This window comes from Plectropomus leopardus, chromosome 19, assembly GCF_026936395.1.
Source record: "Plectropomus leopardus strain MGB_pleo_1.0 chromosome 19, ASM2693639v1, whole genome shotgun sequence".
In the NCBI taxonomy this organism is placed as follows: Eukaryota; Metazoa; Chordata; class Actinopteri; order Perciformes; family Serranidae; genus Plectropomus; species Plectropomus leopardus.
The window spans coordinates 27,702,145-27,717,436 of NC_142194.1; the positions used below are offsets into that span (position 1 = coordinate 27,702,145).

The window sequence follows — 15,292 nt, forward strand, 5'->3', positions numbered from 1 at the left end:
AAAGAACAGTACTCCCTACTGATCTTCCTCCTGTCACTACCTGGCCTGGTGTCCTCGGATGTGGCTCTGGATGACGATCGCTTTCTGTTTGAAGAACCTGAAGTTCCTCCTGCAGAGGAAGCCTCTGATGTTCCTCTGGATGGTGATGGCTGCCCACGTCTGTGTGCTGCTCCACTTCTCCTCCAGCTGCTGGTACAGAAGCTCCTTGAGGAACAGCTAACACACACACACACACACACACACACACACACACACACACACACACACATCAGAACATGTTGATATGTACAGTGAAATCTTCTCATCAGTGTCATGAGAGGGCAGTGTGGCACCTTGGTGAGTCCCAGCTGGTACTGTCCCTCCTCTGCACCAATCATGTCAAGCAGAGCCACTGACTGCTCTTTGTCTGACACGCCGGTCAGCCGCTGGCTCAGCAGCACCCCATACCTATTAGACACAACACATGCTTTTCTCAGAAACTCCTGAGTCCGAATTACACAAGAAAATACACAGTCCTTAGCAGTGGTATTCAACTAAGGCCCATGGGCCAAATCTGGCCCCTGATAGGGTGCCGTGTGGCACCCCAGCCATTTTCTAATTTACAATAAAAACTAAAGTCATTCACACTGGGAATCGTTGTTGTATTTTTAGTATACAGAAGGTGCCAGAGTCCACAAAACAGCATCAAAATACAGCATGTTTATCGAAAAAAAGTGCCAGTGGAGGATACCCTGCACCCTGACAGAGGTCCTAGCTAAAACCCTAATGCCTTAAAATCCTAGAAATGACCTAAAATCTTTGAAATGTCCTGAGATTCTAGAAATGTCCAAAAATCATTTAAATGTCCTAAAATCCCAGAAAAATCCTAGAAAATTCCTTGATATATCCTCAAATCTTAGAAATATCCAAAACTCTTAGAAATGTCCTCAAATGCTAGAAACATCCTAAATCCCAGAAAAATTCTAAAATCCTAGAAATGTGCTAAAATCCTTGATACGTATGTCCTTGATTTGTCCTTAAATCCTAGAAATACCCTATAATCGTAGCAGCGTCTAAAAATCCCAGAAACAATCTCAAATTCAAGAAATGCTTCAAAATCCTAGAAACATCCTTTTATGCTAAAAACCTCGAAACATCCTAACATCCTAAACATGTATGGGGCCTCTCAGACTGGCCCCTGGTCTCCTATCATTTTTTAAAAGGATAAAACATTCTGACCACCAACAGATTGGGGGCATGACGCTACATGAGTCTGAATCAATCTGAACAAATTCTGTGTTCGAATTTGCATTTTTTTGATCAAGTCAGGTATCACTTAAATTGCCGCAGCTCAGTACTGAACATCCTTCAGTCATGCAGCAGCTGATAAGAAGCAGTATGCAAAAAAAGGCAAGGTGAGGATACCAGATCAGGAAAGTAAAAATAAGACACTGGTGTCACCTAAAGAAGAGAAAGCATCATGAACATTAAAGCACTGTAGTAGTGTGTATGTGTGCAGTACCTCTCCATGAAGTACGAGTACTGTATCCGAACAGGGAAACCTTCTTTCCTAATGTGGATGGTCTCCAACATCCCAGCATGCCTTAACTGGGCTGACACATAGTCCACATCAAAGATCCCAGGAAGCTGACAGATGACATGTGAGACAGGGTACATGGTCAGACACTGTCAGCTGTTGTCAGGATACCAGTTAACATCAGTTTGAAGTATCTGCCGTTACCTTGACGTAGTTTGGCTTCAGGCAACGAATAAAAGTGGTTTTGCATCTAAGAATGAAAGAAAATGACATTGACAAAGGTTATTCATCAAGAATATTGACAAAACAACAACAACAAAAACCCACTGACTTTGAGATAAGGGAGCCAGAGATGAAAACATGCCGACTCATTTCCAGGTTTTCGGACTAATTCTTTTGGAAACTCTGTGTTTCCTGTATTAGACAGAGATTGGCTTTTGTAACACTGACTTACTTTATCTAGCTGCACTGCGTACATTTGAATCTGAGATTTTAGGGAAGCACACAGACATCTCCCCCTAACTTTGCACAAATATAAGTCAATATAGTCAAGGTCAGACATTTTCGGGTACATAAATAAAGAAAAACATATATTTAAGTAGGTATGCACGAAAATGATCGGGACTGCTAATTATTGGCCCAATAATGGGACTTATGACGTTATACCCATAATTCCGATAATAAAATTTTTGCCCGATAAATAGAACCAATAATAATAAGCATCAATTGCTTTGATTTTGCCCGCGTTGCCATGGTTTCGCTCTGCAAGTACTACACACACTGCATTATGCTGCGTGTCAAACTGCTGTGCTGCTAGATCAGTCAGATCACAGTCAGCAGTGTATGGCACACTGTTACAGAAGTTATGCAATAAAACAACATTTCCATGTTCCATTATGCAATGATAAAAATTGTGATCACGCTGACGCGAAAGGCGGAACAAATGCGTGTGGCATTTGTTTGCAGTCGGATCCCTATGAGCGCTGCCACTTACTGGCTGAAGTACGGATGACTCAAAAAATAGGCTACTACACTGACGAGAGGCAGACGCAAGAATAAAAAAAACGGTTTGCCAGAAATCACCAAAACTGTAGAATACAGTTGCTGTAATGTGAAATCCTATAAAGGAAAATAGACTGGGGTGCAGAGACCCTCTAGAGTAGCCTTATAAAGGCTTTAGCTGATGCTCTTATTGTTTTATTTTGTTTTCATTTTCAGTATTGTTACTGAAACAAATACAAATAATGGTATTTTTGTTGTTATTGTTCTTAATACTGAACTAAAAATGTTGAAGGCTTGAACACTACTTTGTTGCTGAAGCCAATGAGAATGTTTTATTTGTTTGTTTTATTTTTATTTTTTTGCAATAATGTAGAAAATTGTAAATAACATATTCAAACAAAGCTTAACTGTAACTGGAATACTGTTACTGTACGGCAGTATTTTATATTACTTTATTCTTATTTAAACTAAAAATTCTGAATGCTTGAACACTTGTCTTTATCTCTTTTGTCCAGGTTAGATGTGTCCCTTTGACAAAACCCTTGGCCCCAAATTTTAAAGTCTATCTAAAAGAATTAAGTGGTCCATCAGTATCAAAGGCAGCACTTAAGTCAGGTTGGACCAATACAGAAACTTTTTCATGTCCATATTTGATAAAAACAAAGGTTCTGGGGTGTTAAAATTCATAGGCTGGGTTTTACGTAAATTTAATCGGATGGTTTCTATTTTATTGTTGAGGTGGGCTACAAACTCTTCACATATAGTGTCAGTTAGACTTGGTAAAATTAGGGTTGATTAAATGATCAATAGTTGAGAAGATTATTATTGGGTTGTTCTGGTTATCATTTATCGGTTTCGAGAAGTGTGCTTGTCTTGCTTGTTTAAATGCTTTGTTGTAGATAATCAGTTTGTCATGGAAAATCTGATAACTTATTGTTAGTTTATTTTTTCTCTATTTTCTCTCAGCTATATGACAATTTCTCTTTATTTTTTTATTTTCTTCATTCCTCCAGGGAGGTGTTGTCTTAGTAGACTTTTTTTTTTTTCAATTTTAAAGGGGCCACTGTATCAATGGTTGATCTAAGTTTATTGTTAAAATAGGGTTATATATAGGGTTAATAAAATCACAAGAGGAGGGTAACAAGTCTGCAGGAGTGTCACTTAAAAATTTACAGTCATTTCAGCAGTAAGGTAGCATCTCCTGACAGTTTGCTCTGAAATATCCTGTTGTATAAAAGAATTGACAGTAAAAAAGACACAGAAATGACTGGAGATGCCCACATCCACAAGTGAAGATATCTGTGCAGACAGGCTGGAAGTTATTATGGGATCTAACGTGTGGCCTTTTTTATGTGTGGGCTGAGTTACGTGTTGGATAAAATTCATGCAATGAAGCAAAAATCACTCTGTTGTAATTGGTGTGGATAACTGACAGAAGATCTGAAAAATCTAAGATAAAAGAAGAGCATTGTTTTGGTGGCCTGTAGACACACATACACGGTATTGGAGGGCTGCTAAAAAAAAAAAAAATTAAAAAAGAGGAATGAAAAGTGCAAAAAATATACTGTTCTTAAGGGTTAAAGTTGGCCCATTGTATGATGTGTCTGATCTTGCGAATTCTTGCAGAATTTATTTTGCTGATAATTCATGCCAAATGGAAACATTATAAACTCAGACCAACTATCATAATTCTCATATTTCTTTCCATGACATTCAGTAACCCACATTCCACAAACCGCAGCACAGTGAAAGTGTATCCGTTCAAGTGACACTCAGTTGGCTTTACGCTGATCCACAGCTTTGGTGAAGACAGCTCAGCAGCACCCAGCATGCTCAGTGGGTTAGTACCTCTCCAGGCGGGTGGTGAGTTCACTCAGGGACTGAAGGAAGTGTGAAGCGGCAGTAGAAGGCTGCTGACGGAGGCCCCTCCCTCTCCAGCCCAGCTCTCTCTGCTGGATGTAAGCATCCTGAACTTTCCGGAACAACTCCGACACCATCTGACAAACACATTTACAGGTTTTCTGTCAACTTATTTTATGAGTTCACATGTGTACGTGTGTTTTTTAAAGCCTACAAAAATGTTTTAGATGTTTTTTGATATCACGTGCCTCACACTAGTTCAGAACGCAGGAGCTCGGCTTCTGACTGGTTTTATCATTATTCCAATCCTGGCTTCCCGCCATTGGCTCCTTGTTCATTTTAGAATTGAAGATTTTATTGATCACTTTTAAAGCTCGTCTGGGCCTGGCCTCAAGCTACTTAACAGAAATGCTAATCCCTTATGATCCAGTTTGCAGCCTTAGATCCTCTGGTGGGGCCCTTCTGTCCATTGCAAAGTTGAGGCTTAAATCTAAAGGTGCCTTCACAATCAGGATTTGAAACTCCATGTCCAGGGAAATAAGGCTGGCAGAATCACTGACTTCTTATAAATCACTTCTTAAATCCCATTTAGGAAACATTTGCTTTTATGTGATGTCATCTATTTCAATTTTTCTTTTAACTGATTATTTTATTCTGTCCGAGTCATTCTAAATTCATTTTCATTCTTTTTTTTTTTTATTTCTCTTTTTTTTTAAAAATTATTTTTATTATCATTAAAAAAACTATGTAAACACACTACATTCAGCGAAGCAAAAGAAATTTTCTTGTTAGTTGATTTTTTTTCTATCTTGCAACTCTGCAGCCAAGTTGCCAGAATGAAATTGCACATTTCTGCGAACCTCGGATATGTTACATTTGTTCGTTTCAGACCTAGGATGTAGTTCAGGTTAAATGTATATGAGCTGAATTTCTATAAAGGAAGAGGACAGGACGGTGGATATTGTGTTACCTACTGCCAAGCAGCAGATCACTGTTTGAGACCAACAAAAGTGGGTATTTTTTAACCAAAGTCCTGCATGTTTTCAGTTTAGTTTGTTACAACCAAACCAGGTATTTTATGTAAAAATAGGTTATTTTCCTAAACTTAACCCTTAAACCTGGCCAAATTGGCTTTGTCTATTTCTTTATTTATTTCTTTCAAAAACAAGTCAGTAGGAACATAAGAAGGAAGGACCCAAAAATTTGCTGAAGTGTTTGAAAGAAAAAAAAGTTAAAAAAAAAAACAAAACAAACAAAAAAAAATACATTCAACAACAAAACAAGTAAAAAGAAAAGAAAAACAAGAAAATGACCTAAAAAAAATCAATAATGTTAAATATGTAATTATGATAATTAAAAATATTATTTTCTTGACATTTTTCCCTTCCTTCAATTTTTTTTTTTTTTTAGAAAATTCTACTTATTTGCAATTTGCAGGACATTTCTTGCCGAGTTGCTTATTGTCTTTTCCCTGCATTTTTGAAAGAAAATCTAACCAATTAGTTCAATCAGATCAATGGTTAAAGCACTTGTGGAAGGCGGCTGAAGGCAGCACAAAATTGATGAAAAGTGATGTCGATCCAGGTTTCAAAGGGTTAACCACGCAGTTTTGCAGACAGCATAGTCACAAACTAAAACTGAAAATTGAAATGTAAAGTTATATCGTATCTGCATCATACGAAATGTACAAAGGTAACATATCTGTGGTTTGCAGAAACTAACAATGCTGACATTTATTCTGGTGATTCACCTTTAATCGGCTCCTGGCAAAAAGCTCCACCACCTCTGTCCTGAACTGGTCGTGGTTCTTATTCAGGAAATTGTGCACCTGGAAAAAAGAGTATTTTTTTCAGTGCAAGTGTTCCTGCAGCGATGGCTGCTGTATAACGTGTGCTGTTTGTCGCAGAGTGCTGTGCCTGATACCTGATAGGTGACTGCTCCAGCATAGTGATAGACAGTGAAGACTGGCATTGGGTTCTTGGGCTTGGCATAGTAGGGGCTGTTCCCATGGTGGTAGTGGCACTTCTGGAGGAAGGTGTGGTCAGTGGCCTGATGAAACAACACAGAGGAACGGCATCAACAACATATGCATGTTTACCCTTGAATATTTTACAATTCATCAAAGTCAAATGTAGAACAAAATAAAAAAACTTTGCCTTTACACTCATGAACCTGCAAATTGGCTTTATTTCTGTCAAAAACATGGCAAGAATGAGCAATGTAAAAAACATTGGCCAAGAAATGATCAGGGTATTAGTAAAACATACAAGAAAATAAATTCATGAATAAAATAATTGTTCAATTTAAAAAGAAACATTAAAAAAGGAAAAGACCTGGAATTTTTTTAAAAAATTATAATCATTTTGAAACATAATTTTAAATATGTAATTTTGAAAATTTTGAATATAGTTTTTTTCATTTTTGCCCTAGATATTTTCCTGAACTTTTTAGGAATAGTTTCTTATTTCTTACAAAGTTGATTGTTTCCCTCTTTCCTGTGTTTTTGAAAGAATCACATCAGTTTGTTTAGGGTTCAAAGGTTTCAACACTTGTAAAAGGCATCTGAAAGCAGCACAAAGAAAGTAATGCTGCTCCGGGTTTCAAAGGGTTAATGATCACAGTTTACTGACATTGTGGTGACCAGTTTTAGTGTGTCTGCAAACGTGCAGGTGTATGAGCATGTATGTGTGTGTGCGTGTGTGTGTGTGTGTAAGTGTGTACCTGGGGGAGACAGGTCTGATCGTCCAGGATGCGGAGGATGCCATGTGGTCTGGAGGAGATCAGCTCCAGACAGGAGTGGAAATTCTTGACTGGCATTGGATACCACTGGATCTGTTCTGCGCTGTACTCTTCCTGCATGCAACACACACAGACTACACTAAGTTTACACTGATTTTACATTACACAGCTTTCAAAGATCAGATTGCTGTGAGCCTCCTGTTCACACTATCCAAGTTGCTGTCTTGTGATCCCATAGTCTTAAAATCATTGTAGTTTTCACATTACTGTACATGACTGAGTGGTGATAGGGGGTCACACACTACAAGATGAAGTTTTGTGATGAGTAGCAAATATCATGTGCAGGTCAACCATTAACGTGTGGGTATAGTAGGCTTACCAGAGTATTGCACAGGCAGGACAGAAAATGACATAGTGGTTAATAATAACTTATTTACTCCTTTGGTTGAAATAATATACGTTCTTGGTTCTAATTTCTTGATATACTATTGGGTGATTAAAACAGACTACAAAACCAATGGCTTCAGTCCTCCATAATAATATATTAGTATACACTATGACAGGTGTGCATCCATGGATATCTCCATAGAGAAGGTTCTGGGTTTAAACCCACTAGCCAGCTGAGGCCTGCTCTGGCGAACTGTCCAGGGTTTACCCCACCTCTAGCCTAATGCCAGCTGGGATCAACTCCAGCCCTCTGCAACTCCTCAAAGGATAAGTTGTTACAGATAATAATGAATGAATACCATAGCCTGTAAAAATAATGAATATAGCTACTGTGTCATAACCCATTGATTTGTAGACTCTTGTTTTGAAGCTTTTTATTTGTTATTTCACGTTGCCATAAACTATGGAGCTGGAGTTGTTTCATCAACTGCCATACAATATGTCTTTTAAATTATTTTGTCTATTTTTTTTCTAATTATTTAGTGTGATTGTGGTTATTTTTTAACAAATCAACATTCTGAAAGTAGTACCCTTTATTTATTGTAACTACTGTCCTTAGTAGTTGCAAATAAACCATTTATTAATTAATTTATTATAAGGCCCGAATATGGACAACCTTTGGTTTGCCAGGTTGTGAACAACTTCCTATGCAAGTCATTAAAAGTCAAGTCATTAATAAAGCTAAGTCATAAATAGGGTCATTACTTGTTACATTGTACTTCAGTGAAGGGCTGGGCGATAAAATGATAACAATATCAATCTTGAAATAACTTTTCCTCGATTGAAATATGAGACGTAGTAGATAAAATGTTGACAGAACACATTCCAGTCATGTTTTGACAGACAACATGAACAGCCAATGATAACAAGAATAGCTCACATGCAAATCAAATGCAGTGAATTACTTTGACTCTAGAATACAGCTGAGTATGTGCTTCCACAGCGTTTCATTATCACAGTTCCTCCTTGTGGAGCCAAAGTGTCTGAAACAGCCAAATTTGCAGAGGTGGAAAGTGACTTCTTTAGACATCTATAGACCCCTTTGTGTTAGTTTCAGGTTTAATCAAACTTTGGATGGAATTATTTAGAAACACCAGGATGCATTGCTCCGTTCTCATCCAGCCACTCGCACATAGCTCTCGTTAGTATTACCAGGAGCAGCAAGAGGAGAAGTAGGCCTACTCAAAAGTTTTTTTCCTGAGTAAAATTATGAATAGCACAGAAGTTTCAAAGAAGTTCAAGTCAGAGTCCTGTAGTTAGAAGAGGTTGGCCTGTTATCAGCCCAATGTGTTTAAATTTACCTGAGGTTTGTTTAAGATGGAGTTTTTAATTTGTATATAATGCCAGAAAGTTTAATAAATTATAATAAATCATATGTTTATTACAACACATCATGGTCAAATGAAACTGTGTTAGTGAACTAAACTAAGCACAAAAAGCAAGGAAATTTGTGTTTTGTAGATGATTTCTTTGTTATAACAATGCCTCTTGGCAATAAATCTTATACCGTTGGAAAGCCAGTTTATTTTCCTTTTAAAATCGTGCCACGTTTGTAAGGAACATGGATTTGTGGGATGAGCAGCGGAGCTGAGCATGTGGGTTGCACCCATGAAAAATTTGCCAAATCTTCTCTGCCAATGCCAATCAGCTTTTCTTGCTGCTATTGACTCTGGCACCTGATTGTCAGCGCCTGTGAACATCAGCCCTGCCACAGTGGTCAGTTGGTGTCTGTTCCAAGAATTGGCATGCCATGTTTGACTGATCTGGATAGGGCCCGTGCAATAGGGCAGCTTCAAGGTGGTGTTCGGCAAAACCAAGTTGCAGCATTATTTGGATTGAGCCCTAGCACCATCTCCAAACTGAAGGCTGAGTTCCATAAGGTGGGGGATGTCAGAGATGGGCCACAAAGTTGGTGTCCCAAGAAGACAACACCCCAAGAAGACTATTTCCTCACCCTGTCAGGAACCATAGGCAGTCTTCTGCAGATTTGCTGTCAAGGTTTGCAGGACGATATGGCCGATGGCTCTCTGCCCAGACAATCCGGAACAGACTGCAAACAGCCAATCTCCGGTCTAATAGGGCTGCCAGGAGGCCTGCCACGACTGCCCTTCACCATCAGGCCCTTTTGCCCTGGTGTCAGCAACAGGTGCACTGGAACCTGAACATGTGGAGGAACTTTATGTTTAGCAGTGAGTCCAGATTCTGTTTATGGCAGTTGGATCATAGAGTCAAAGTGTGGAGAAGACGCGGAGAAGGCTATGCTGATTGCTGCACCGAGAGAGTAACATCTTTTGGTGGAGGCAGTATGATGGTGTAGGGTGGCATCTCTGGAAGCAATCTAAATGCAGAGAGATATCAATATGAGATTCTGCAACCAGTGGCAATCCCATATCTCCACAGTCTGGGACTGAACTCTATCCTCCAAGATGACAACGCCCGCCCCCACAGAGTGGGATTTATCAGAGACAACCTCCAGAATTTGGGAGTGGAGAAGATGGAATGGCCTGCCCGCAGTCCTGACCTCAACCCCATGGAACACTTGTGGGATCAGCTTGGGCGAGCTGTTCGTGCCAGCGTGACCAAAACAACCATGCTGACTGACTTGCGACAAATGCTGGTTGAAGAATGGGATACCATCCCACAGCAGTGTGTGACCAGGCTGGTGACCAGTGTGAGGAGGAGGTGCCAGGCTGTTGTGGCTGTGTATGGTTCTTCCACACACTGCTGAGGCTCCTGTTTGTTAAATGATTAAATTTTTAAATTGCCAGTATGTCTTGTTTCTTCAGACTTCAATCATCCAATCCACCAAACAACACCAAACAAGAATCAATTGCACAATAAGCCGTTTGGCATTGGCAGAGAAGATTTGGCAAATTTTACATGGGCGCAACCCACATACTCAGCTCTGCTGCTCATCCCAAAAATACATGTTCCTTACAAATGTGGCACCATACCAACTGTATAGGATTTATTGCCAAGAAGCATTGTTACAACAAAGAAATAATCTACCAAACACAAATTTCCTTACTTATTGTGCTATGATTATGAGGGCAAAAATAAAATCACACACATATATATATGTATATATATATGTGTGTGTATATATTTTTATATATATATATATATGTGTGTGTATATATTTTTATATATATATATATTAGTGCTGGGCATAGATTAATTTTTTTAATCTAGATTAATCTCACTGCAATCCTGTAGTTAATCTAGATTAATCTAGATTAAAATTATAGATTTGAATTTTGCCAAAGACATTCAAAATAATATCTATCTATCTAAATTATGAAAATGCATCACAAACTGCTTGAGAAAGCTGTTCTACTATAATATTTGGTAAAGAAAAAAATGTTCCATAAGATTTACTTTGGTGTTTAACTTTTTTTTATTTTGTTAAACACAGACATTTAGGAACACAGGTTCTGTCTCCATGTGGAAAAAGCTTTTTCCTGCTAACTGGAATGAACAGCAGAGGGCGCAGCCTCTGATAACATGACCCTAACTGAACTGTGGGCCTACATTAGAGGTCATGAAGAAGACCATTAACAGTCAGTGGCTTTGTGACACGGCTTGAGCCAATCACTCCAGTCTCTGCTTCTCCTTTTTCCACCAGTCACTCAGGCAGACCAGCTTCCGCCTTGTTCACGCCCCTCCGCGTAATTCAACCAGGTATACATCCGCTTAAACAACAAAGTGAAATTGGTGCCTTGCTCACTGTATAGACCCAACTTAGTGAATAGTTTAACGTGCTGCGTTAATATTCTTTTCGCGATAAGGAAATTATCGCGAAAGAATCTCATGCTAACGCCATTAACGGCCCAGCACTAATATATATATATATATATATATAATAGTTCATTTATTGTAATCGACGTAAAATGTTCAATTAATCATGATATTTATTTTAGGTATGAGGTTTGGACCTTTGCTGGGAGGAAATATTCAATGTCTAGCTTTTTTCCTTGGCTTTGAGTCTTTATACTAATGGGTCATTAGTATTGACTTATCACCTTTTGATAAAGCCATTAGTTACAGCTTATAAACCATAATAGGTGGCTCATTTAAAAGTGGTTTCTTGAAGGTTAGTTCATCTTCATGGATCTAGTATACAGCCCACTGACCTGCTCCTGGGAGATCACTGCCTTGGTAACAAAGTGCTGCAGCTGCTCATTAGCAAAGTTGATGCACAGCTGCTCAAAGCTGTTCACTCCCAGGTCCTTCACATGAACACAGAAGCACTGTCACTGCATATCCATCACACAAGCAATTCTTTCTAAATCACAGTCTAGACAAAATACAAACCTCGAACCCGTATATGTCGACTATGCCCACGGTGCTGTCCATCTCTGTGGGGCTCAGCCAGTCATTGATCTGCTCCAACAACCAGTCAAACAGCACTGAGTATAAGGCTTTGGCAATGGCATCTCTGCAAAAGAGGACAAGGAGCAGACATGTCAAATAGCAAAATGCAGATTCTGTCCTGGTACTGGAACAGTAGACCAGCTCATCTCTCTTGTAAGGACACCGGGAGTCTATATTTGCTTTGTGGAGAAAGCTTAGACTACATTCCTTTGGCCATGGGACTCTGGTGGAAATTTTGTTGCTCAGTTTGGTGCTGAGTTGCTGCGAGATGCGAAAGACTTCCTGAACCTTGAGGTTTTGTTCAAAAGTGACGGTAAGATGAAAGATAACAGACAACTGGTGAAACATTAAAAGTAATGTAGACGCTGTAGCAGAATGTCGTGGTGAAGAGGGAGCAGAGCCTGAAAATGAAGCTTTCCATTTATCTGCATGTAAACTCCTACCTGTAATCATGAACTATAGGTAATGGCCAAACATGTGAATGGGGTGTCTCCTGGATGCCTCCTTGTGTAGGTTGATGAGGCATAAACAGCATACATATACAGTTGGGAGCAACTAAGGATCACCCAGGAAGAGCTAGAGGACTTGTTTTGGTAGAGGGACATTTGGCTACTGTCTATGGTCTATGGACTAAAACCAGGCCCCAGATAAGAAGCACAAATGGGTGGATCAGTATATGTATGGACAAATGGCAGGTGATTCATTTAAATATTGGTTGCAGAGACTTCTGCTATTTGTGCTAATATACAATTTGCATCAATTGAGATAATACTCTTACCTGTATTCTATGGCACTTTCCACAGACAGAGGGCAGTATATCCTGTCGTAGGTCGTCTCCTGTAAACAAGAAAGCTAATCAGTTTAAACACAAGCAGAAAAATGAACCATAGCAAGATACATGACTTGAGATATGAGCTTACTGACTGTGACTCTGTGAGTGATGACGGTCTGAAGGGCCTCAGAGGAAATCTGCAACAAGGAGCCAACCCTCCTGGCCTCAGCCTCACTGAAGATACGAGCCACCTCAAACGACTCGCTCTGTAGCAATAACAATAACTGACGTGATATCAATGTCTGATCTGTTCAATTCTCACACTCTCTGCTACATACACATACCTCATATGAGCTGAAGCAGACGTTGCCGAGCTGCAGGATAGAGGAGAGGATGGCCCAGACAGTGGAAATCTGGTCAGCATGCAGACCAATTGTCTCAAAGCACTGAACCAAAAGCTGAAAGTCCTGCTTGTCCTGCTTTCCCTTCATATCACATGCACCACCCTAGAGAGGGACAGGGAGAAAATAAATGTATAACACATATAACTAGTGAAGGGGAAGGGAAAACATTACAAAAACAGAAATGAAGAATAATTCCATGTTCACTGATGTGTGATGTACTTGGTTAAGGTAGTAATAGGTCTCGGCTCCTTGCAGGTAAAGCTCCTGTTTGTCCCAGTCATTCATACCTGCCAGCAGCTCATAGAACACATGGTAGTTCCTCTCCTCATTGGCCTACAAGCAAAATTAGACAAGCACTAGAAAGCTACATCAACTGATGTCATTACCCATAAACCCAAACAAGCATTGTATATTTCTGCAAACCACAGATGTGTTAAATTTGTGCATTATTATGAAGCGGATCATTGAAACTTTATATTCTCTATATTTCAACAATGTTGTAGTTAACATCTGGTTAAGGTTAGGCTCAAAAACCACTTGGATATGCATCAGAAAATGTTTTAGCCTAAAATACCAGTTTTGGCAGTGCAATCCAGGCCAGAAACACACTGATGTCTCATTAAAAAAAAACAAAAACACTTTTCATGGCACTATCCCTGTTGGACACACAGCAACGGGTTGCTACAAAACATCAATGTTTGGTGGCTACAGTTCCTCAGGAAAGACTGCTATAACTTTGCTTCTTGCCTAGGTGTCATCCAACATGTCCTCCAGCTCCCGGTGACAAAGTCAGCTCATGTATTACGTCATTTTAGAATTGCTGATATGATTCATATGCTGTGTACAAATGTAACGTATCCTTGGTTTGCAGAAGCGTCCAATGCCCACATTTTCCTCTGGTGATAAACTAGATTGCCAGAAACAACATCATGATGCACACATACAAATCTGTGGCTGTATTTTTCACTTAGTTACACAAGGAATGTAGAAATTAAGATTAAAAGTAATCAAGAGGCAAGAGCAATTGGTTATGTATTTAAACTACTGCTCACAAAGATGGTAGTAATAGATTTAGCAACTAATTTTTAACAGTTTATTGAGTTAGTGTAGTACTTTAGCATATCAACATTCTCTTCTAAGCAATCGCAGCTGAGGCTGATGGCAATGTATTTCATTTTTCAGGTGTTTGGTCATTGCCCAATGTATTGGAGAAATAACAATTATGACCTATTATGATGGTGCTAAAGGGAAAGTCAGCGAGTCTTTACAGTTATTTAATAGCAATCCATCCAAAAATTGTCAAGACATTTCACTCAAAAACTGCTAGCTAAAGGAAAAGTCAAGGTATCACAACTGGCATTAAGATTCATCTTCTTGGTACCAAATTAAGTGTCAAGCTAATTACTAGATGTTGAGTGGAGCTTCGTGAGACATCAGCAAATCACCAAGTTCACTAGTACAGATTATTTTGGGACCTTGAATATCTAATTTACACAGTGACAATTTGTCCAACACAATTCACGACGTAGGTGCCAAAGCTTATGTGATATGCTGTTTTTATGTTTCTTGACATTTGCTTCCCTGGTAAATTTGACATCATGGTCTCCTCTATGATGTTTTTCTGAGCACACAGAAAAACCACACTCACTGTCCTCACCTGAAAGACAACCCTGGACTTCTCAAGGAGATATTTGGACAACGAGGTCCCTACTACAACCCCACTGTCAACCAAGATGAGAGACAGTTGACAAATAAAACAGCTGCAACCAATCTTGTAAGTGGAAACAACAAAATTGTCAACATGAAAAGATATTTCTAACATCAGATAGACTCACTGGAGAATATGGATGTGGAGGTACTTGCCGAAGCGGCTGGAGTTGTTGTTGAGGATGGTCTTGGCATTCCCGAAACTCTCCAGGATGGGAAAGACCTCCATGGGCTGGAAAAGAAAGTGGACTGAAATGTACATCAACCAAGGCTTTGCAGTGTTGCTAGGTGATGAAAGCATGCTTTGCTGTAATGCTTTCCATGGTGAATTACCTGTCGCAGGTTGTCGTTTCTGCCCTGATACATGGAGCTGAGGTAGTGGACTATCAGCTTGGTGGCCTCAGTCTTTCCTGAACCACTCTGGCCACTACACAAGAAATACAAATCACCTTATATATGGCACAGTTTTAA

At 39.3% G+C, this 15,292-nt stretch overlaps 1 protein-coding gene across 1 annotated transcript in view; it reads right to left on the reverse strand.

Moving 5' to 3' along the window:
• The window catches only part of myo15b (myosin XVB), a 53,529-nt gene extending 38,479 nt beyond the window's left edge, over nucleotides 1-15,050 (reverse strand). Inside the window, exons 1-16 of the mRNA XM_088070483.1 lie at nucleotides 14,950-15,050; nucleotides 14,772-14,835; nucleotides 13,334-13,447; nucleotides 13,055-13,216; nucleotides 12,863-12,976; nucleotides 12,717-12,775; nucleotides 11,879-12,002; nucleotides 11,698-11,793; nucleotides 7,100-7,231; nucleotides 6,302-6,427; nucleotides 6,129-6,206; nucleotides 4,367-4,515; nucleotides 1,721-1,766; nucleotides 1,502-1,626; nucleotides 333-447; nucleotides 41-216 (exon numbers count right to left, since the gene is read on the reverse strand). Of these exons, the coding sequence (XP_087926609.1) occupies nucleotides 41-216; nucleotides 333-447; nucleotides 1,502-1,626; nucleotides 1,721-1,766; nucleotides 4,367-4,515; nucleotides 6,129-6,206; nucleotides 6,302-6,427; nucleotides 7,100-7,231; nucleotides 11,698-11,793; nucleotides 11,879-12,002; nucleotides 12,717-12,775; nucleotides 12,863-12,976; nucleotides 13,055-13,216; nucleotides 13,334-13,447; nucleotides 14,772-14,835; nucleotides 14,950-15,050 (1,781 nt within the window). The remainder of the gene's footprint in view (nucleotides 1-40; nucleotides 217-332; nucleotides 448-1,501; nucleotides 1,627-1,720; nucleotides 1,767-4,366; nucleotides 4,516-6,128; nucleotides 6,207-6,301; nucleotides 6,428-7,099; nucleotides 7,232-11,697; nucleotides 11,794-11,878; nucleotides 12,003-12,716; nucleotides 12,776-12,862; nucleotides 12,977-13,054; nucleotides 13,217-13,333; nucleotides 13,448-14,771; nucleotides 14,836-14,949) is intronic.
• Between the last annotated feature and the right edge of the window lie 242 nt (nucleotides 15,051-15,292).